Source organism: Acomys russatus, chromosome 17, assembly GCF_903995435.1.
Source record: "Acomys russatus chromosome 17, mAcoRus1.1, whole genome shotgun sequence".
Taxonomy (NCBI): domain Eukaryota; kingdom Metazoa; phylum Chordata; class Mammalia; order Rodentia; family Muridae; genus Acomys; species Acomys russatus.
In genome coordinates, this window is record NC_067153.1 from 17,798,924 (window position 1) to 17,821,486 (window position 22,563).

The 22,563-nt window shown below is 41.8% G+C and overlaps 2 protein-coding genes across 2 annotated transcripts in view; one reads left to right on the forward strand and one right to left on the reverse strand.

Moving 5' to 3' along the window:
• The window catches only part of Dnaaf11 (dynein axonemal assembly factor 11), a 104,919-nt gene that overhangs the window by 39,660 nt on the left and 42,696 nt on the right, over positions 1-22,563 (forward strand). Inside the window, exons 5-10 of the mRNA XM_051159590.1 lie at positions 2,586-2,815; positions 6,966-7,154; positions 12,657-12,734; positions 17,198-17,263; positions 20,377-20,446; positions 21,100-21,195. Coding sequence (XP_051015547.1) covers positions 2,586-2,815; positions 6,966-7,154; positions 12,657-12,734; positions 17,198-17,263; positions 20,377-20,446; positions 21,100-21,195 — 729 coding nt within the window. The remainder of the gene's footprint in view (positions 1-2,585; positions 2,816-6,965; positions 7,155-12,656; positions 12,735-17,197; positions 17,264-20,376; positions 20,447-21,099; positions 21,196-22,563) is intronic.
• LOC127201193 (40S ribosomal protein S11) lies at positions 7,551-8,080 on the reverse strand. Its single transcript, XM_051159589.1, has one exon. The coding sequence runs from the start codon at positions 8,040-8,042 to the stop codon at positions 7,566-7,568; it is 477 nt and encodes a 158-aa protein (XP_051015546.1). The 5' UTR covers positions 8,043-8,080; the 3' UTR covers positions 7,551-7,565.

Sequence of the window (22,563 nt, forward strand, 5' to 3'; positions counted from 1 at the left end):
TATATTTCATTATGTCACTATTTTATTCAGAGTTTTCCAATGTGATTAGACCTTAGACCTAGCTTAAACTGAGTCGCTTTTGTAAAGCACTACTTTTTTATTACCTGAAGGAATAGCTGCAACTGGGGGTGAACTTATCACTATGGCTCCAGTCTTCTTGTAAGGATGCTATAAAAAGAGAGCCTCTGCAAAGCCCGGCACCCTTCTAGTATATTTCTGTACCAATAGCCTGTAACATTTCTTGAGATATCCATTATGATACTCCACTTTGAAAACATGTTTCAGTAAGATGTCCTAGAAACCTACAAGAAGAACATCATGATGGGTGGATCGGGGCCCAGGGGGGTCTGCTCAAACTATTGCACTAACCAAGGACAATACAATAGTAAACATCAAACCCCTACTCTGATCTACCCAATGGACAGGACATTCTCCACAGTTATGTGGAGAGCGGGGACTGACTTTGACATGAACTCTGGTGCTCCATATTTGACCACCTCCCCTTGGTGGGGAGGCCTGGTGGCACACAAAGAAAGAATAAGCAGGCTACCAAGATGAGACTTGATAGCCTGTGACCATATAGTGGGGGAGGAGGTCCCCCTCGGTCATAGACCTAGGGGAGGGGAATAGGGTGAAAGCAGGAGGGAGGGAGGAATGGGAAGATACAAGTGATGGGATAACAATTTAGTTCTAATCTGAATAAATTAATAAAATTAAAATAAAAAATAAAAAAATATGTTTCAAAGCTAAGTATTAGATAAAAGCCAGAAATTAATATACCTTAAAACTAAAGATATTGAAAATAAATATCTCTAACTATTGATGGTTTTCTCTTTTACTTTGGCTTCCAGGAAGCTCAAAATCAAATCTACAGCCTATGCATGGCAGCCACAGGAGTCTCATGAAAACATGTTTTCTAATTTCTTCATTATTATTTTGATGTATAATATTACTCATCTCAGTAATTTGAAATTTTATACTTCATTAAGTTTGTATCTTATTAAATTCACTCTGTGATGGTTCCCTTTTCCTGTTTCAGCAGATTGAAACAACTTTAGTGCCTTAAGATAAGGCAAATTCTCCTTAGGGTTCTGAAGGTCAGAGGTATGAAGTCGTTTGTTCCCTGGGCAGAAATCTAGATGGTGGTAGAGTCATGGGGGTGAGATGGGGATGGGGAGACACCTGCCTTGCTGTTTTCCACTTCTAGAGGGAGCTTGTCCCTTGGGGCTTACGGCTACTTCTGGGTTTTCAAAGAGTTGACTAACTCTAAAGCTGGTGCTTGAGCTCCCAACTTTCTTACTTATATGCTCTCCTTAAGCCAATGGGGACCTGTCCGCTCATCCAAGATCTTTAACTGCATTTCATCTAAGTCTCTTTGACCAGATGAGACGACATTCACAGTGACTGGATACAGGCATCAAGGACTCTGTCGGTCAAGCACAGCAATCTTACCCCTCTACCTCTTCCTATGGAATGACTCTGAGCTAACAGATCTCTTTGAACTGGGAGCCTTAACATTTTGTATTTCACTCTGCATTTTGTTTTTGCCTTTTGCTTATGTCTGTACTTGCGTTTTCATGTCAGGGCATGGAGGGTGTATCTGTTTGTAGATAGAGACCAGAAGACTAATTCAAGTGCTCGGAATCCGCCTTGTATATTTTTGTTGTTTGTCTTTATACAACGTCTCTCACTGGGACCTGGAGCTTGGCAATTAGGGCAGGCTGGCTGAAGAGCCCCTGGGGTCCACCTGTATTCAACTCCACTGTGCTGGAATTATAGGTGTGTACTACCACACCTAGCATTTTACCTGGGTTCCAGGGGTAGAACACAATCCCTGTACATGTGCAGCAAGAAATTTATTGACTGGGCCATCCTGTCACCCTCTGTTTACATTTTAATTTGGAATATATATATGTCCATATATATTAATTTAGAATATATATATATATATATATATATATATATATATATATATATATCATGTAAGCACTGTCTATTGCAAGGAACACTTTGTTAATGTCTTTAATGTGTTCAAGAGTGTCATACAAGCTGATCAGTTGGAGTAGCGTGTGTCTCATTCTTTCCACAAACAGACTTAGAGAACACCATTTTCACAGGAGCTGCGATTTGACTTAAGCAGCAACAACTTAATGTAGTGAACAGTTTTACAATTAATAGAAATATTTTGAGAGGTTGTCATTAATTATTTTGACAGAAGACCTGCTTATTTACAATAAGGTTGCTTTGCTAACTGTATTACTTGTTTGAAATAAGCATTGATTTACAGCAATATTTCTGATATTTCCCATTAATTACTTTGTTTTAATTCTCTGTTGCCATGGCATTATCATTTCTAATTTAAAAATATATCAATCAAAATTAACTTGGAGATAATCTTTCCTTCCCTTCCTCCTTGTTTCTTTTCTTCTTCCCCTCCTTCCTTTCTTCTTTGCAAGTTTTTATAATCTGGCCTTGCATTCCAGGAAACGCTCCTGTCTCAGCCAGCTGAGTGCTAGTGTTAACAGGCATGAATCATCTGCTTGGCTGAATTGAATAACTGTGCTGTCTGTTGCTTTTTGTTTAAGTGGTTGGATGGCAAAGAGATAGAGAGGTCTGAAAGGATCCAGGCATTGCAGAACTACGCAGCAGTTGAACAGCAAATCAGAGAACAGGAGAAAGCGTACTGCCGTAGACGGGCCAAAGAGAAAGAGGAGGCTCAGCGAAAACTCGAGGAAGAAGAACAGGAAAGTGAAGACAAGAAGAAAAGTGGCCCAGGTTTTGATGGGCGTTGGTACACAGACACACATGCTGTTTGGTGCGTAGATCAGTGGTTTGCATTCTTGCTAACTCCCATTAAAACAACAGCAGCAGCATTTCTTCCCCAAGTTCACAGTGTCACTGTCACTTATGTTCCAGAACATAACACCATAGTAATCTCGGGTAGATGGAACACTAATATCCCATGATATTTCTTCCCTTAGAACAATTGCCTTTCCGAACCAGCAACTGGCATTTGCATCTGAAATTATCCCCAGAGAAATCTCTCAAAACATGTACAGGAAAGATGAATTAACAGGTGTACTTTGATTTCAAAGGCAGAAATAGTTTAGAAAAGTTAAATGCAAATTATGCAATTATAAAAATGAATAATTCTGATTGCATCATAAAACATTCTATTCTGTCAGTTATATAGTGAATACATCTTTAAATATGATTAATAACCCTCTAATTGATCTTTTATGAACCTGAATTTTTCCTGGTATTTATTTTAAGCGAATCACTACTAGAGTCAATTGATTTCATTCCATATAAAGAAAGTTTTAAATACTTACATAATATATTTGTTGAAATTGAAAAAGTAATAATTATAAAATATTCCAGATGTATACAAATGCTTTATAAACAATGAATGGAGAAGCTATTGTTCCTCTACCCAGACAGAATAAATGACAGTTGTTTGTATGCTTGCAGTGAATCCTTTAGAAGTAATGAACTATCAGGAAGAGACGAAAAGCCTACTGAGTCCTTTTATGTCCTGTTCCCCCTTCATCCGCAGTGGTGTCTGCTCCCCAAAGCTTGCATATACTCAGCATATGTCTTAATGTAGCCAGGTATGGTGGCTACTCCTTTAATGTCAGCATTTGGGAAGCAGAGGGAGCAGGTCACTGTGAGTTCCAGGTCAGCCAGGGCTACCTAGGGACATTTCCATGAAATATATATTAATGTCGTTAAACTTACTTGTGTACTTTTTGTATTGCTTAGGAAATCCCTCGAGACATTACATCTGTGTCTCTGGACTCTAGCTGTGTCAGTGATGTAGGTCAGGGAATCCCTGATATGTTGCTGAGTCATTGGTTTAGGTAGGGAGGAAAAAGAAGCAGCCCCTCCCCCCAAGGCTTTAGGAAAAAAATGATTCCTGAAATTCAGAGGCTACAGAAAGGGGAGATGAATATCTTCCCTCTCAGCTTGATGAATAGTGGGAAAGATGGGTGGTGAGTTGCCGCAGCTGGAGGACTGGGGTCATGAGAGGGATACTGCCAGCATCTCAGAGTGTGATGATCCGTGACTGTCTCATGTGCTAAGTACCAGTGTTAGGAGGACCCAGGCTTGTCATGCTGTATAGGGATACTACCCAAGAGAGTAGCCTCAGGAAGAGACTATGGCCTGAACTGCCAGTGCCAGAAGTGTAGGAGTTGTCCAGAAGGATCAACCAAGCATATTGACCACCCAGCTCAGTAGGGAGACATGTAGTTGGAGGACTCGTTGCCTGGACAGAAAGGTAGCATCAGCAAGGTTACAAAAGAAGTGGTCAAGTGGTCAATAGCCACCTGCACGTGCGCGCGCAAACACACACACACACACACACACACACACACACACACACACACGAGGTGGGGGCATGGGGGACGGTGGATGGGCAGCAGTGGGTGTTGACTATGCATCTCTCCCAGGCTAGGCCAGATTGGATCTTGGAGAAGGAATCAGGAAGCTCAGCTTAGATATAAGTCTTGAGTTTTATTTAAACTCTAGACCTTTTAAAGCCTGAAAGTGAGTTTTAACTGAAATGAAATTATTCCTGAACAGTGCCTACGTGATTACAGGTTCTTCTGACAGGTGGGAAGAGGGATAAAAGAGAGTGAATTTAAAGAGGTGTTTAGGAGGGGATTTTGTTCATTCCCTAGTGTTCAGATATTTCACCACCAGATACATACACTTAGATTCCATTTGGTTTCAAAGTCTTCAGTTACTTAGCTAATGCTTCCGCTGGTTTTTCTTTTCTAAAGTTCTTTTTACATTTGATTTACTTATTGAGAATTTTGTCTAATATGTTTTGATGGTAGCCTTTTCTCTTCTGTAACTCCTCCCAGATCTTCCCCTCTCCCTACTCATCCACTTCCTAATCTCCTCTTTTTCTTAAAAAAAAAAAAAAAAGACCAAAAAAACAGTACACATGTGTGTGCATACACACACACACACACACATGTGCACATACACACACATCACACTATGCCACACCATGGAGTCTGATTTGTATTGACCAACTGCTTCTGCCCATGGGACGCACCCTAGAGTGTGGTTGATACATCACGTTTTAACTCTAGGGCAAAGAACATTCTTTAGTGGTTTGCATTATTTTCTTCAGTGATACTCAACTGGAGAAAACTGACTTTCCCTTTCCATCTGCTACCAATTACAAATAGCTTCTTGGTTAAGAATGGAAGTTTGGATCCACTTTTTAAAGTGTTGGAATTTTGTCTGGCTTGAGCCCATGCAGGTATTGGGGCTTGCTATCACAGTTGCTATGAGATCATGTGTTTTTATCAGTCTTCTTGTGTGTGGAAGACACTGTTTCCTTAGGGTCATTCATCACCTTGTGCCCTTGAAATCTTTCTGCCTCCTCTTCCACATAGATCTCTTAGCCTTGAAGGGAGGGGTTTGATAAGCCATCCCTTTACAGCTGAGTGCTCCAAAGTGTCTTACTCTCTGCCCAGTGTCTAGCTGTGGGTCTCTGCTGTAGGAACAAGGCTCTCTGGTGTTGGGTGAGCAGTGCTCTCTTCTGTGGCTACAGCTCTGCACCACTAAGAGTCACTTATTATGTTCAATTAGCAGAATAATAGTGTTAATTTTTTCACAGGTAGAGTTTTAACCATGTTTTAAAATTTTAGATAGTAAAGGGTGAAAGTAAGCCAACTTTGTGGGGGGAAAATTACCTAAGAATGGAGTTAATTATTCCAGTGACATTTCACCAGCATCTTGTAGACTATTACCAATCCCCATAGGCTGATGTGTCTGTACCATAAAGAACTTTAGCTCCAGGACAAAACATTTCTTTTCAGTTATTTTCATTATTTTATTAAATATCTGGTTGTTTATAACATGTTAAAAAAACAATTGGAACTTTTTTTCTCTGTTCTGCCCATAGTATCTAAATTTCAGTATTTTTGTCCCATTAATGCCTTTATAAAAATAACATTCTTCCTGGAGATCAACTAAATAATTGTCTTTGGTAACAATCCCCAAATCTCATGTATACTGAGCAATTATTTAATGTACCTAGTACTAATAGCTCCAAATAAATTTATACTGAATACCAATTTTTAACCGAGTGTGTATTCTAGGGAGTGTTGAGGGGAGAGAGGCTGGACCAGTGTTCAGTGTTTACTGGTATCATTTTCTCTCTACTAGAACAGAACCATTTCTCGTTACTGAAAGTGGTCTCATGGTCTATCTTGCCCAGGAATCTGGCTCTGTAAGTTTCTTAAATTCATGCTGTACAAATGCTGAATAGTTCATCAAATACCCATTCAGTTATGCAGCATGATCATTTAATTCCCAGACAATGCACAAAACTGGGTAAAAGAGAGAACAGAGAGCTGCTTACATACAAAACAGCATTATCCGAAGTCAATCATGAACATAAAGTGGAAGCCATGCCATGGAAAGTCTCACGTCGCTGAAGAGCATTTAGAGGGAGAAATTACTGGAGGACCTGGAAGTAAAATGGTCAAATTGTCCACTAGAGCCAGAGCCAGGAGCAGTGTAGAGAGAGGGTTCGATAGTGGTAGGGATGGATGTGGGGGAAAATGCGAAGGTTCAGTGATCTCCAAGCTCCGCTTGATCATCAGAGCCTCCTGCAAGATAACCACCAGACCCACAGGCCCCCTCTGTGCCTGTGCATACTCTGGAGAGAGTTTGGAGATCAAAGCTCCTCAAGTAACTCATATCAAGTAGGCATATGCACATTCAGACTAGATACTGCCACCTATTAAAATGAGGTCCTGCCTTGGTGCTGAGGTAATAATTTCCTCCAACTTAGTTCATGTGAACTCTGAAGGACATTTGTCACTCACAGGTATATGATGTTAACATAGGAAAGCATCAGACATTTCAGGGGAAGCATTAAAGATGAAACTTCTGTATCCATCTTTGGGCTGACGTGCTCTGTGTCTGTTTGCTTTGCCCAGCCCATCTGCCACAGAGAACAAAAACTATCTCCAGGTACCAGAAATAGAAGAAGAGCACAGCAGAAAGAAAACAGATGAAAGTGAAGATGATCTGGCATTCTGGAACAAGCCCTCTTTGTACACCCCTGAGTCTAGACTGGAAACTCTCAGACACATGGAAAAACAACGTAAAGTCCAAGATCAATTAAGGTATTCCATTCCATTTTCCCCTATGACTAAATGAGACAACACTTTCTCGTGGACTGTATGTATGTGTTTTACTGTCGTCTGTGCCAAACAATTATTAACCACCACACATGAATTTTGCCCTTTCCAAATACATGTGTTTTTATTTTTTGTTTATTTTTTATTGGTTAAATTTTATTAGCATAAAATAAAAGTTTAGAACATTGTAGGTTATGGCAGGTTTAGGTAGGCTTAAGGCTCAAAGGAGAAGATTCCTTTGTGGGAAGAATGACTGTTTAAGTCTGTTCTGTTAATCTGCAAAATGAAGATTTAGAGTTAGTTCCTAATTCTTTAGGAACTAATGGGATATACTTTTTTTTTTTTTTTTTAAAGTTGGAAAATAACTTTATTTGCTCTGAGGAGGCCGGTGCCCCCTCAGAACTTCTGAAACTGCTTCTTGGTGCCGGCAGCCTTGGTGACCTTGAGCACATTGAACCGAACGGTCTTGCTCAGGGGCCTGCACTCTCCCACGGTGACGATGTCGCCGATCTGCACATCCCTGAAGCAGGGTGACAGGTGCACAGACATGTTCTTGTGGCGCTTCTCAAAGCGATTGTACTTCCGGATGTAATGGAGGTAGTCCCTGCGGATGACAATGGTCCTCTGCATCTTCATCTTTGTCACCACACCAGACAGGATCCGACCTCGGATGGAGACGTTACCCGTGAAGGGGCATTTCTTGTCTATATAGGTGCCTTCGATGGCCTCCTTGGGCGTCTTGAAGCCTAGACCGATGTTTTTGTAGTACCGAGGGAGTTTTTCCTTGCCGGTTTCTCCCAGCAAAACACGTTTCTTGTTTTGAAAGATTGTAGGTTGCTTTTGGTAAGCACGCTCCGTCTGAATGTCCGCCATCTTCCCGGCAGCCTCAGAAAAAAGTGAGCTAGGCCACCTCCCGGGCTTCCTTATTCTCTTGGGATACACTTTTGATTCTCATGGTACAACATGCTACTTTTGAAGAGTTTAGATGTACTTTTACTACCTGGTAATTGCTAGAGCTGTAAGTAATGCTTTTGTCAACAGCACTTTTTCAAAAAGTAGTCTCCATTTCTTTCCATTCCATGTCAGTGCTGAAATCTCGTAGGTACAATACGCCACCGACAGGAATACTTGTAATTTGTGAGCTTGAGAATGTCTTCAGTTAGCTCTGAAACAGTGGACTGGATGACAGTGAGATGAATGAAAACCACTGTGTTTTCTATGATCATCAAGGAAAAGCAAGAAATAGTGGGAAAACTACTAAAAATATCTTCTCTACCACTTTTATTAAATGTTCTTCATTAATTAGAGAGGGGGGCAGGGGAGAGAGAGGAGAAAGAGAGAGGAGAGAGAGAGGAGAGAGAGAGAGAGAGAGAGAGAGAGAGAGAGAGAGAGAGAGAGAGAGAGAGAGAGAGATGCAAAATGTGGTGATTTATTCAAGGCCAAATAGTGCCTTGAGAAGAGCAGAAGAGCAATGGCAGAAATGTACATTCACGTCCTGACCCTACCATCCTCTTTGGTGCTTGCGTATATCTAATTTTTCATCTGTCAAGCAGAACACATCACCTGCTTTAATATTCTGCTGTATTTTTTTTTTTTTTAGAAAAGTAACTAAACACGGAGGTTCCATACTGATTCAAGAGTCCTTTGAAATATAAATCCCACATATTTGTAGACGTGTAATATATAGTATTCCTAACATATCTACTCATGTACCTGAAAAAAAAATATATATATATATAGTGTGTGTGTGTGTAAAACAAGTAATTTATATCGCACTAAGCCTAGAACCAGCAGGAACTTTTTCCTCCCTAACACCTAACAAGTACAGATTAGTTGGATGGATATCTCAGCCACCTTCTTTCATCTCTGAGACCAAACTGATTATGCCTGCCACTTTGGATACATGGCCATTTTCATTAGCTAGGAGAAAGCAGCAGTAACAAAGGCCAGCCTTTTGCCCTACCTGAACTCTTGTCCACAGTGAGAACAGTGAAGCTTGGTGTTTCTAGATCCTTTCATGTCTTAAGTCTCTAAAAATAGCTTGGTCAGATCGGGGGAGGGGGGCTCAGTTATTATGCAAAAGAATATGAGATCAAAACAGTAAAATTAACTAACACAAGATCTCTATTTAAAAGACAGTAGAAATTTAAGACACAGGATCACCTATGGTTACATCATCCTTTCTTGTGTCTATATATGCATGTTTTCATGTTCATGTCATCTTTAATGAAGAAGCATACTGATTTTTTGCTTTACATATTCCATTTTACCCACTTTCACCTATGCTGCTGTTCAGCACAGTAAGAATGAACAAACATGGGTTGATAGCACCATGCTTTCTCCTTTCCTTGTAACTGTGTAAATCAACCACTAACATGCTTTGAGTTTGCTAAAAAAAAAAAAAAAAAAAAAAAAAAAAAGAGTGGTGTGGGTCCTATCTCAGCGGTTCAACACTTTGCTGGCATGTATGTACCCCTTGATTTAATCCCCAGCATTCCCCCCTCCCCCCCCCTCCCTCACTCCCTCCCCCCCCCCCCCCCCCCCCCACACACACACACACACACACACTTCCACAGTGTATATTTGCTTGCTAGACATGCCTTTGACATTTTTCTCCATCAGTGTATAAAGAGCAAACACATTTTTAACAGCTGTGAGGTGCTTCCCAATGTTACATAACACAGTGGACTCAATCAAGCTTCATTGATAAATATTTCCAGCAGTTCCGCACTTGCCATTGGAAATGATACTGTGAGAAGTGTCCATTTACACATTCCTTGGGTACCAGTATTTTTATTTCCACAGGATAGATTTCAAAGATTGTAATTTTAACCAAATCAGAAGCTCCATACACACACATGGAGAATTGACAGTTATCTGGGTAAATTATGCAAAAATAGATTCATTTAAATATTTATGAGTATTTTATATAAAGACATTTACTCCCCCAATTCAAATTCTTTGGCAAATTGTCTTGGTCCTTGGAGATACAGATATAACCATGTAAAACTGATTTGATTTTTTTTTTTTTGCTGTTAAATAATTTATTTTTATAATTTTCCATGTACTACATTTCAGTGGGTCAATCACACAGAGTTACTTATTATTTTAAGCATATATTTCAAAGAAAAATGTGGTACTATAGAGATAAATGTAGCAAATTTCTCTTTTTTACTTTGTCCTTTGTCATGTTTTATTGAAAATATTCAAAAGAAATCTCTGCAAAAGAAACCATAAATGCAAAAGTAAAGACCAGAAGGCAGAAAAATAGAGAAGAAAATGTTCTTTCTTCTTCTTTCTTTCTTTTTCTTTTTAAAAAATTATTTATTCACATTACACCCAATTGTAGCCACCTCCCTCCTCTCCTTCTAGTCCCACCCCCCTCTTTCCCCTCTCCCCCCTCTCCCCCCTCTCCCCCTCTCCCCCCCTCCCACCAGAAAAATGTAGTCTCCCCAGACCACCTCAGCACATCAAGTCACATCAGGACTGAGTGCATACTTTTCCTTGGTGGCCTGGCAAGGCAGCCCCACCATGGGGGAAGTGATCAAAAACTATGCAACAGAGTCCTTATTAGAGACAGCCCCTGCTTCCCTTACTAAGGGACCCATATGAAGACCAAGCTGTCCAGATGTGTAGGGGTCTAGGTCCAGTCGATGCATTGTTCTTGGTTGGTGCTTCAGACCCCACAAGCCCCCCTGGACCTAGGTTAGTTGGCTCTGTTGGTCTTCTTGTGGAGTTCCTACTTGCCTCCCCCCGGCCCCCACAGGGCCTTCTAATCCTCCCCACCCCCACTCTTCCACAAGGCTCCCTGTGTTCCACCCAAAGTTTGGCAGTGAGTCTCAGCATCTGTTTCCATCCATTGCTGGATGGAGCCTCTTAGAGGACAGCTGTGCTAGGCTTCCACCTGCAAGCATAGCAGAGTGCTGTTAGTAGTGTCAGAGGTTGGCTCTCTCCCTTGGTGTGGGTCTCAGGTTGGGCCAGCTATTGGCTGGATATTCTCTCCACCTCTGCTCTATATTTATCCCCGAGCATCTTATAGGCAGGGCAAATTTTTGGACAAAGTTTTTGTGGGTGTGTTTGTATTCCCCTTCCTCCACTAGAAGTCCTATCTGGTTAGAGGGTGTCCTCTTCAGTCTTCATGACCCCTTGGTCTTGGCTAAAGTCACCCTCATAATCTTCTAAGAGCCTACCCTGTCATAGGTCTCCAGCTTGCCTCAGTGATGCCCTGCCCATTGTTTCTGTTCTCTCTGCAAGCCCTCTGTCCTCTAGCCCCTGAGATCCCCATATGATCCCCACCCTCATTTCCCTCAGCACCCCCTCTCCTATTCTGTTCTCTCTCGTCAACCATTTCTTCTGTTTATTCTACTTTTCCTTATGAGTGCAATTCAGACATACTCCCTTGGGTCCTTCTTCTTATGTAGCTTCTTTGGGTCTTTGAATTGTAGTATGGTTATCCGGTGCTTTAACGCTAATAGCTGCTAATAAGTGAATACATACCATGTGTTCCTTTCTGGGTCTGGGTTACCTGATTCAGGATGATCGCCTGCAAATTTCATGATGTCCTTGTTTTTACTAGCTGAGTAGTATGCCATTGTGTAAATGAACCACATTCTCTTTGTTCATTCTTTGGTTGAGTTGGTTTGATTTTTAGCTAGCAATGTAAAATTAAGAAGATGGGCTGGAGAGATGAAGGGAATGTCCAACCAATTCCTGGCCCAACCTGAGGCCCACACCAAGGGAGAAAGCCAACCTCTGTCACTATTAATGATACTCTGCTATACTTGCAGACAAGAGCCTAGCATAGCTGTCCTCTGCAAGGCTCCACCCAGCAGCACATCGAAACAGATGCTGAGACTCACAGCCAGTCATTGGGTGGATCACAGGGAGGCTTGTGGAAGGGGTAGGGAGGATAGAATGGAGGAGAAGAGCTCCACAGGAAGACCAACAAGGTCAACTAACCTGGGCCCATGGGGCCTTAGATAGACTGAATCACCAACCAAAGACCATGCATGGATTGGGCGTAGGCCCTCTACACATATGTAGCTGATGGGCATCTCAGTCTTTATGTGGGTCACATAGTAAGGGGACCAGGGGCTGTCTCTGACATGAACTCTGTTGCCTGCTTTTTATCACTTCCGTCTGCTGGGGCTGCCTCTCCAGGCCAGAAGGGAAGAGGACATACTCAGTTCTGATGCTACTTGATGTGCCCAGGGGCTGGTACAGTAGGGGCTTCCCCTTTTCTGAGGAGTGGGGGAGAGGGGAGAGGATCGGACCAGGAGAGGAGAGAGGGGGCTAAGATAGGTATGTAAAGTGAATAAATAAATTAAAAGGAAAAGAGGATGGGCTCTAAGGGAAATTTGAGCTTAGTAACAAATGCCTGATTAAATTTCTAAAAGTATTTCACAAAGCTGTATTAGTAATTTTTATACTTTTTAAAAAATTTTCCTTATCTGCCCCTTGGTTTCTCCCATCATCCTTACCCTTAAGTGACAAGAAGAAGAAAGTGAAGCCACCCCGGACTTTGGTTACTGAAGATGGGAAGGTCCTGAATGTCAACGAAGCCAAGTAGGTGAAGCCAAGTGGGAACACTGAGGGTGACACCAGTGGGCACACACCACTGTGGCTTCAGCGGCAGGATGATTTTGACAAGAGCCTGTTAACCACTGTGAATGAGTTTGATGAGTGTACTAGGAATATCATCTCGTGCATGGTTAACAGCCAGACAGCTGATTGTTTCTAGTGCGTAACTTTCCTGGTCTCTAGGAAATGGTCAGACACATGGAAATCTTCGTTATTTATGCATCCCATGAAATACTGGACCATATACAGTTTTATGCCTGAAAACTGTCACTGTGTCATTGTTCTGTTTATGAATTTCTGAAACTCTGCCACAAGCAATCTGGCTGTGAACACCGAGGCATCTCCTTTGTGTCTACATTTTCCCTGGAACACATCTACAGAGAATTCAAAAGCTACGGAAAGGCATTGCTATAAATACCTTAGTCAAGGAGAGAGGAAAACCTGGAAATCCTCTAGTTTCATAATACCTGAGCTACCCTGTCTGTCTGTCTGTCTGTCTGTCTGAAAGCTGCAAATCAGAGAACATATCCACAGTGCCTTTTACAATCTCAATACAGATACTAAGCCTATAGACTAAATCTCATTACCTTCATTTCATTACTCAAAGCCCATTTATTGTCGTCATTTCATTTGCTATGTCATTACCACAACAAAGACAGTCTAGAGTAACCCCAGGCATTGCTCATCTTCATGGAGAGCAAATGTTCAGCAGACAGAGTATCAGCTCTTTAGGTCAGCAATATGGTCACAAAGTTAATCTGCTGTATCCAACTTGTCCACATTGTCCAGTTATAGTGATTCCCATGACCAGTGCCTCGGCCTCCCACCTGACATGCCCTCCTTTTCATCCAGAAGACAGGAATGCGTCTCTGGACACTAGGCTAGGCACAGCAGATAAGGCAGTGCATGTGACAGGAGCCATCTTCACCAAATCTGAATGTCTAACGGGAAGACACTCTGTCTTCAGCTTCAACAGGGAAGAAAGGAGACCCTCAGAGCCTTATGTACTCTTAGACAGGGCGCCATTCTTCCTGACACACTAACTACGCCCATTGACTGTATACCCCTCCTTCTTAGTCTTCTCCTTCAGTTCATTCAGTCCCCAACCATCTGCCCTCCTAGTTTATGGAAAGTCCTAGAGCCCAGACCACCATTTCTCTGCCTCATCAACACACCCCCAGTTCTGGTGACTTTGACATCTTTTCCTCCCTTTAGCTCAGCCACAAGATTCTCATTTCATTCCTCTGTTTGCTGCCATCAGTGGCTCATGTCCTGATCCCGAACCTATTCAAGTCACTGACCCTCATCTTCAGTGTCACAGACTACTTCCACTCCAGCAGTCGTGGGCTCCATTCACACTGGCACCTGCTCACTCTACAGCTTTGCTTCTCGTCCTCACGCTGTGTTCTCTTCCTCCTTTGGATCTCATACCCCTCACAGAAACTCACCCTTAGCCAAATCTTCAGCTCCCTCTTTTCCCTCTGTCCACCATCACCAACTCACAAATCCACGCATGCATTGTGCAATCTTGAGCACCCCCATCCTGTCCCCCCCCTCGTACCCGCTCAGTGTGCCTGGAGTGAACCATTCACCTTTCCCCAGTGCTTTCTGTGCAGGCACAAAGCCACAGGTCTGAAGTCAATTTTGGTTTCTCTGCACTACCCCTGCCACCCCGTCCCCTGTGTAAACAAGCCCCTCAGTCACTTGCAGGCTTGGTCACACGTCTTTCTCCTCCTCCTCCTCTCTGGCACCACCTCATGTTCCCATAGACTCAACCAGAGACCTCATTTCTTCATAGGAGTAACAAAATCAACCAGGCATCTTCTGTTTTCTGTGGTAGACAGTAGTATCCTGCTGTGATGGCTGAAGTTGCTGTCAAATTGCTGGCTCCTGCCTGTCTCACTGATCCCATTTCTCTTACAATCAAAGGCTTAACTTCTCAGGGACCCCTGCTCTCTGCATCACTCCTCTCCACTTTGCTGGACCAGTGGTCCCAGTATTCAGGCATATTTAAGTAATCTTAATCTTAAAGGACAAAACGAGGATTTCCTCTTCTTCAGTTTCTGCTTCTTCGCCTCAAGTCAAAGTCAAGAATGTTGGTAGACTTGTCAATACTCAGTGTCTGACTTTTTACTTCATGTTCCTTCTGGAAGCCACTTCTGAACATTGCGTTATCCCAAAACTTCCTTAGTCCCATCATTCGCAGTCAGAGCTCAGGCCCCATCTTATCCTACCTTGAAAATTTGGATGGAATAGCGCATTCTCTGCTTGTTAAATCAGGCTCTTCCTCTTGTTCTACTGCTTGGGTGGATCTTCTGCCTTGTCTCCTATGAGCTTTACTTTCTCAGCTCATGTTTTTCTGGGCCAGGACTTCATCAAATCCTATGGCCTTTTCCAACACAGAGAAGGAAAGCAGGTACAAAGTCCTATGCCTAGCAGAGAAGCTATTTGCAATTGATACCAGCTAGGAGAAAGAAAAATTAGCCTTTTGCAGTGGGGTGACACTGGGTATTTCAACCACACCTCAGGACAGGCCTTGTGCTCAAGAATAGTTAACCAACACAAAAAGGAATGCTGTTGTTGTTAATGTTCTTTTTATCTTCTTTGTTTTAGAGAGAGAGAGAGAGAGAGAGAGAGAGAGAGAGAGAGAGAGAGAGAGAGAGAGAGAGAGAGAGAGATCATGAAATTGGGTAGACAGGCAAGTGAGGAGGATCTGGGAGAACTTAAGAAGAGAAAAATAATATAATTAAAATATATGAAAAAGTTAAATGTGACAAAAACAAATAGTGAAAACCTGAATTCTCTAGTTTTGACTATAGTGTTCACATTTCTCATAACAAGATTCTACCTCTGTCCTGAGTTCAAGGCTTCTATACTCAGCTAGGTGGCATCAGTTTATTGATGTACATGATTGAAAAAGAACACTGGCTTTCCACCTCCCTACTTTCTCTTCTCCAGTCTTCACTGTGCTTACCTCCCACTGTCTCCATCCACTGTCTTTGCATCTCAGTAACTGTCATCTACCCATTGGTGCTAAAACCCAAACCTGAACCCTTGATTCCTGATTCTCCTCTCCCTGGCTTTTATCAGTGATCTCCCAACACTTTTATTTCAATATTACAAGAGTCCAGGTACTCATCAACTCCTTCATTTCTGTCCTAGGGTGAGACTATAAAATAGACATCATAAATTACTGGCTATGCCTCAGCCTTTCGGAGAGCAACCTAGACGATTACAGTAGCTTGTTAAGTAGACTCCATGATTCACGTGTTGGCAGGATTTGTTATTCTCAACTGAACAAGGAAGTCAGTTGGGAAAGGACACAGTGTTGTTTCTTAAGGGACATTCTCAGAGAGTGCCTATAATACATCCCTTCATATGTCTTAACCTTGGTGCAAGAGAGGATGGAAAATGCTCTTTTATTTTGCATAACTATTTGTTTCATAGGATTCTATTACTGGAGATAAAAGGAAAACAATAGGGACCTAACTAGTAATCTTTGGCCAAGAAAAAAAACTGTAAAATTACTTTTAAATTATATAGGAAGAGAGCTCAAATTAGCAGGCTATAGGAATGTGGGACAAACAATCGAGGCTGAGAAGACAGCAATAGAAGGCTCCCAAGAAAAGGAGTGCTCAGCTTGTTTGAGAGCCTGTAGAAGCCCTCTGTGGTTAGATTGTTGAGTGGTTGCCACAGTAGACCTGTAGTGAATCCCCACATTTAGATGTGAATTTGTATTTTCCAAACAATTTAGTGTATATTGTTCAATGTTGTTGCATTATACAATTAACAGTTTAATAAGTGAGTTGCTCAAAATGAAATTGACCAAGTAATTCTGTGGACTATGCTGGCCATGTAGAGCCTATAGTTTGGACTCAGCCAGGGGATATAGTTGAAGGGTCAGGGGCTGTCTCTGAGCATGTCTGTCTATGTGAACCTCTGTTTCCGTAACTATAAAATAGACATCATAAATTACTGGCTGTGCCTCAGGCTTTCCCAGAGCAAGAGGGATGGCAACATGAAAGGAGATGAAAAAAATGTGGCAAGGAAATAAAAAAAGACTGCTGGGACTCGAGGAACAGGAAGGGGGCTTTGGAAGCACAGCACACAGAGGCAGGAAACCCATGCTGGATTTTAGCAAACTCAAAATTAAGAACAGTGCTTCAGCCACCAGGTGTCTCCATCTCTGCACCAAAGCGAGTGCTTTGCATGTAATTTATCTTGAAAACCCTACACGCCAATAAAATCAGCAGGAGTAATTTATCAACAGACTGCCTAGGCGCCCCTAAAACGTTAAATTAGCATAGCAGTCTTATTGTCTAACTAGCAAAATAAGTTTGTCATTGAGGGTTTTTTTTATACCAGTTGTCATTTGCTTTGATTGTATAATGGGGTTATTGTTACAACATACTAAAGCCACCCTCTCCCCCCCAATGTGTCCTTTTTAGACTTGATTTCTCTTTGAAAGATGATGAAAAACACAATCAGATCATCCTGGACCTGGCTGTCTATAGGTAAAGCATTCTTCTTGTGCATTCATCTCATGGTCCTCCCATCAGGTCTCTTTTGAGGTAGCAAACATCTCAGTTTTGAAACACAGAAATAGAAGTTGGTTTGCCATTTTGAAGAGAAAGAGTGCTCATTGTAGTTAAAAACTTATTTTTAATTTCATACGTAGGGATGTTTGCCTGTGTGAATGTATGTACACCATGTACGTGTGTGGTACCTATGGAGGCCGAGAGAGGGCGTTGACGTCCCTGGAGCTGGAGTCACAGGTGGTCGTGAGCTGCTGTGTTTGGAACCTGAACCCAGGTCCTCTGCAAGAGCAACAAGTACTCTTAGCCACTGAGCCATCTCTACATCCCTCACTGTCATTTGAAATGCACAAAGATGAAAGGGGGGGGGGGAGATCAATAACCCCACAGCCCTGTAGCTATGAATTCTCAAATCATGCAGAGTTGAAATGATTTTCAGAGCTGTGCTGTTTTCTGATTCTCATAGTCAAGCTCCCTTTGCTCTGTGACCGTTACTTTACTTCGACAGCCTTCTTTCATGTACAAAATGCCGTGACCTAATAATGAGCCTTGAGTGGTCAGCCTCTTCCACCTCATTCTGTCTTAGCCTTTGATCACAAGAGGCTCTGCTCTGAGATTCCCACATTATGACTGGTCCACGGGTGTAGTTTATTTCAGTGGACAGGCATGACCACAGTGTCAAGGTAACTTTTTTTGCCCCTCATGGCCACAGCAGACCATTCTTTCTGTCTCCTAAAGGTCTTGGGGTTTGACACTCAATACTCTGCCTGTATCATCATCTACCCTTCCTGTAACACAAATCTGAAGTTATCCAGGTCACTCCACCTCACTCCTTGACAGTTAGATTTGGCTTACTGCCCTGATGACTTCTGATCGTTGTGTGGTCCATTCCATCTGTACCCACTTCCCTGTGCCTATGTTTTTGTCATTGACAGTGTCTCTGTCATTCAGCCTCTGATGACTTGTGCCGTACTGTCCGAGAAGAACAGGGCCTGTCCTTCCCCCAGAACTCCCCATCCACTCCTGTCCTTTACTTGCTTTCTGACAAAGTATAGATTTCCTTGTGTTCTAAGACTCTAAGGTCAAGGCAGAAACATTATTTGGACTATATGACTGATGTAGTAGCCTGTGCCTATTAGGGGGACTACAGATGCAGTGAATGAATGAGTGAGTGAATGACATGAGCCCATGAGCATGTCCAAACATGTGTTGTTAATGACTTCTTACATGCTCTGTCTTTCTTTCGATCTTGCAGTGGCTGTGGGATGTGAGAAACACTGTTACTCTATAAAGATTGAAGAGAAAGCATATATTCAGAGAGCAACTTTTGTCAAAGTAAACAATAATTGGAGAAGCAGAACATAATTGCTCAGGTCTTCTTCCAACTTTGCTTTTGTAATTGTGGCAAAATAGACATAACATAAAATGTGCTATGCCACAGGGCCGGAGAGATGGCTCGGCAGTTAAGAGGACTGACTGCTCTTCCAGAGGTCCTTAACTCAATTCCCAGCAACCACATGGTGCCTCAGGAACCAGCTATACTGGCATCTAATGCCCTCTTCTGGCACGCAGGTGCACGCACATATACAGCACTTACATATAAAATAAATACAATCTTTTTAAAAAATGTGCTGTGTCAAGACATCTTGGAATATACAGTTCAGTAGCACTTGGTAAATTCACAATGTTGCTTAAGTATTAGATAGCACAGCTCAACCCCATATCCACCAAGCAATTTTCATTTCTTCTTCCTCCTGGCAATCAGTAATGTAAGTTCTGCATCCTTAAATGAGCAGACTCCTTTCACTTACCATAAAGTCTTCATGGCTTATCCACTTTGCCACATGTTTCCTTTTTATGGCTACATAATGTTCCACTGTGTGGGTATACTACGTATTGCTTATTTTTTAGATTCCTGAGTGACTGTGTTGTTTTCCCTTTGGCTGTGATGAATGGTGGTTAATCTCAGATGCTCTTCTTTCTGTCACACCATGCACTTGCCCACCGCATACTCCATTCTCTGCCTGCTTGCTGCCTGCCCCTCCCTGCCTCGGAAGGAAACCCATCTTTCCCTTACTGGTTTATCCTCTCTGTTATTAAAGCTCTCCAGCCTCCATTTCCATTTTGTTTCTCTTTTTCAGGTAAATATTCACGGTTGCACCTTTTCAGTCCTTCTCAGTGTTAGGTTATCTCTGGTGTTTGAATTGCACTAAAATTCCTTGCTATCTGTATCAGCACATGAGACTATATATGAAGTTCAATCCATTCATCATGGACTATCCTGTCTTTACTCAAAAAACACTTACGGAATGGTGCCTCTGCGGAGGGCATGGGGGATTTCCCCACCACCACCACCGCCACCACTACTACATATTTCAATAGCCACAGCTCTCTTTTATCTTATAGCCCTGGCAAAGGACACAGGCACTAAGCAGTCAGACATGTGAGAGACCACAGAGGGAGAAAGACTCTAGCCCCTTGGATGAGCCTTCCTGTCTTAAAATTTGTGATTTTTGAATCATTGCTCCATTTTCTTATACTCACAATGTGTGGTGTGAAGTCTAGCTGGTGTGTTTGGTCAGGAAACAAGAACAGCTTAGCTCTGGGTCTGCCATTCCTGAAAGGCACTGTTGCCCAGTAGCTTGAACTTTCCATGGAAAGCACTGGTCTAGCACAGCTGTGAAACAGCTGCAGGGCACCAGAGGCATCCAAAACACAGAGGTGGCGGCAGTTGGCCCAGAATGTGGTGGATTCAGCATGCTCGGCTGCTGAACTCCTGGGGGCTTAAAATATTAATGGAAGAACACAACAAGCCATTTTTCTGCAAACCTCTGGCATTTCAGACCTCAGATATTTTTGGGCTAGGGGCAATCAATGCCAAGCCTACTTGTATGTCTAAAAATGAAGTTGCTGATATATTGAATTTCCTCTGAACTAAGAATATTTTAAGAATAGTTTTAGGACCAGTTTATCTTGGACATCTAAAGCTTTCTTTATCTAACGTGGTCTCATAAGCATCCTTGCATGCTTGTACTTCTTTGAGATGAGTTATTTTTGGACAATGAACAGATGTGGTATGCTTAATTTTGAAGGTACATGGATACCTCTTTGATTGAGGTTGATGTGCAGCCAACTTATGTTCGAGTAATGGTCAAAGGAAAGGTAAGCATCATTATAGGATACTGCTATTTAAAAAGATAAGTCTCAACCTAAGCCACATAGTCCCAGTTTAAAAAAATATTACTGAATCGAAAAAACTAGAAACGTAACCAGTGCACTGTTCATTGGACACACTGTTCAGTTACACCACATGGATGGTATACCATGGAAACGGCTGTTACCTTCAGTATCTCAGGAACACAAATGATTTAAACCTACACCTGGTACGTTGTAATTTTTTTAACGTTCATAACATGGCCATAAAGTTCAACTAAATGCCCATTCTAGTGGCCAGTGAGTTCATTAATGGAAAATATAATTTTATCATTTGAAATAGAATTTTTTTTTGGATTATGAGCATTCATTTGTGTTAGCCCAGAGAGGCATTGCAATAGAAATATATTGATGTTTTATCTCTAAATAACCTTTCCACTCTAAGTAGACTCATGAACATATCATTGATTGTGACTGATGTGACATAAGACCAGCTAATATGGTTCAAGCACATCAAGGATCTCTTCTGTAGTATATTTCAATACATCTAACCAGTTTTCTTAATTTATCTCATGTGTGATAAATTTGTAATGAAAGTACCCCTCGAGGTGGGCTTTTCTTGTAACATGCCCTTGTTCTCCATGCCTCCTTCTCACTTCCAGCCATTTCAGCTTGCCCTCTCTGCAGAGGTACAGCCTGACAGAAGCTCTGCTAAAAGGTCCCAGACAACAGGACACTTGCTGATCTGCATGCCCAAGGTAGGAAACGGCATTTGGACAAATTTCAAGTTTGCATGTGTTTGGTTTCCGAAGGAGTACTACCTATTGTGTCTGACGCCAACCTCTGATAAGGAGGCCATTAGTTTAGAGGACTGGAAACATTCTCACATCAACTCACATAGGAAGAAAAGGGCCCTGGAGAAGTAAGTGCTGAGACTAGGGTATGACTGGGGCCAAAGATGACTGGTCCCTTTAAACTTGACCAGTTCTGCGACTAGCATCTGGGTAGCAGATGGAGAGGCAGATCACATGGCTCGTCTAAGTGAGACCGATCCAATGATGTTGTCTGCTGCCTGAGAGTCTAGCTGGCTTTGGCTGTCTAAAGATACTGTTTTTGCTTTTTAAACATTCAGCTTAATCGTTTTGTAACTTTGGGAAAGTTACTAATACCTCCAGGCTTCTAGATTTTATGATTTTTAAGAATAAGAATGTGAACAAAACTCACAATATACATGACATTCCATGATATTGATAATATAGTTTTTTAAATAATAAAATGTAAGCCAGGCATGCTGGTGCACACCTTTAATCCCACCACCGGGCAGGCAGAGGCTGGTGGATCGCTGTGAGTTCAAAGCCAGCCTAGTCTACAAAGTGAGTCCCAGACAGCCAAGGCTAGAAAGAGAAACCCTGTCTTGAAAAACAAAACAAAACAAAAAGAAAAAAAGACCAAAAAAGTATTTTAATTTTTATTTAAAATTTATTCATTTTTGGAAAATAGTTGATGCTCTCTTTATATTTTCATATGATATTGAGTTGATTCAGTTCAATACATTTATTGAATACCTGCTGAGTGTCAGTCGCTGGCTTAAAGATTAATATAAAACTTTAGATATTTACTGATTTTAATGGGGAGACATGATTATAAGTATATAACCTTACCACAATCTGAAAGGAAAAAAAAACTGTGGAGGTTCTATGCTAGAAATAGTGGAGTTACTGAATAATTTGATAAAGAAGTGTGTGACCAAATTTGAAGGGTCAATTGACTGTGATTCATGGAAAACAGAACAACGAAATGTCAAAAAGACAAGAAAGGTAAAGCACAGAATGTGACGGCAAAGTGATTCTGTGTGGCTGAAGCAGAGGACAGCTGTCAGAAAAGACAGGCAAAGAGCCAGAAGGCACAGGAGAGAATCCATGAGTGACCTCAGACTGAAACTGAGGTAATTTCTTATTGTGGATGTCTTAGAAAAACCAGAGAGGCAGCTCCTTGATAAACCCCAGGTGGAATAACAATTCCAGCTTGATTTTATTCTTCAGTGTGATGAGTACACACTAGCAGCCTTCCAGGTTCTAATCTAACTGCTGAATGAACCAAGAGACTACAAACAGTTAAACAAAAAA

Coding starts and splice junctions, on each gene's coding strand:
- LOC127201193 (XM_051159589.1), bottom strand. CDS start 8,042: ATGGCGGACATTCAGACGGAGCGTGCTTACCAAAAGCAACCTACAATC.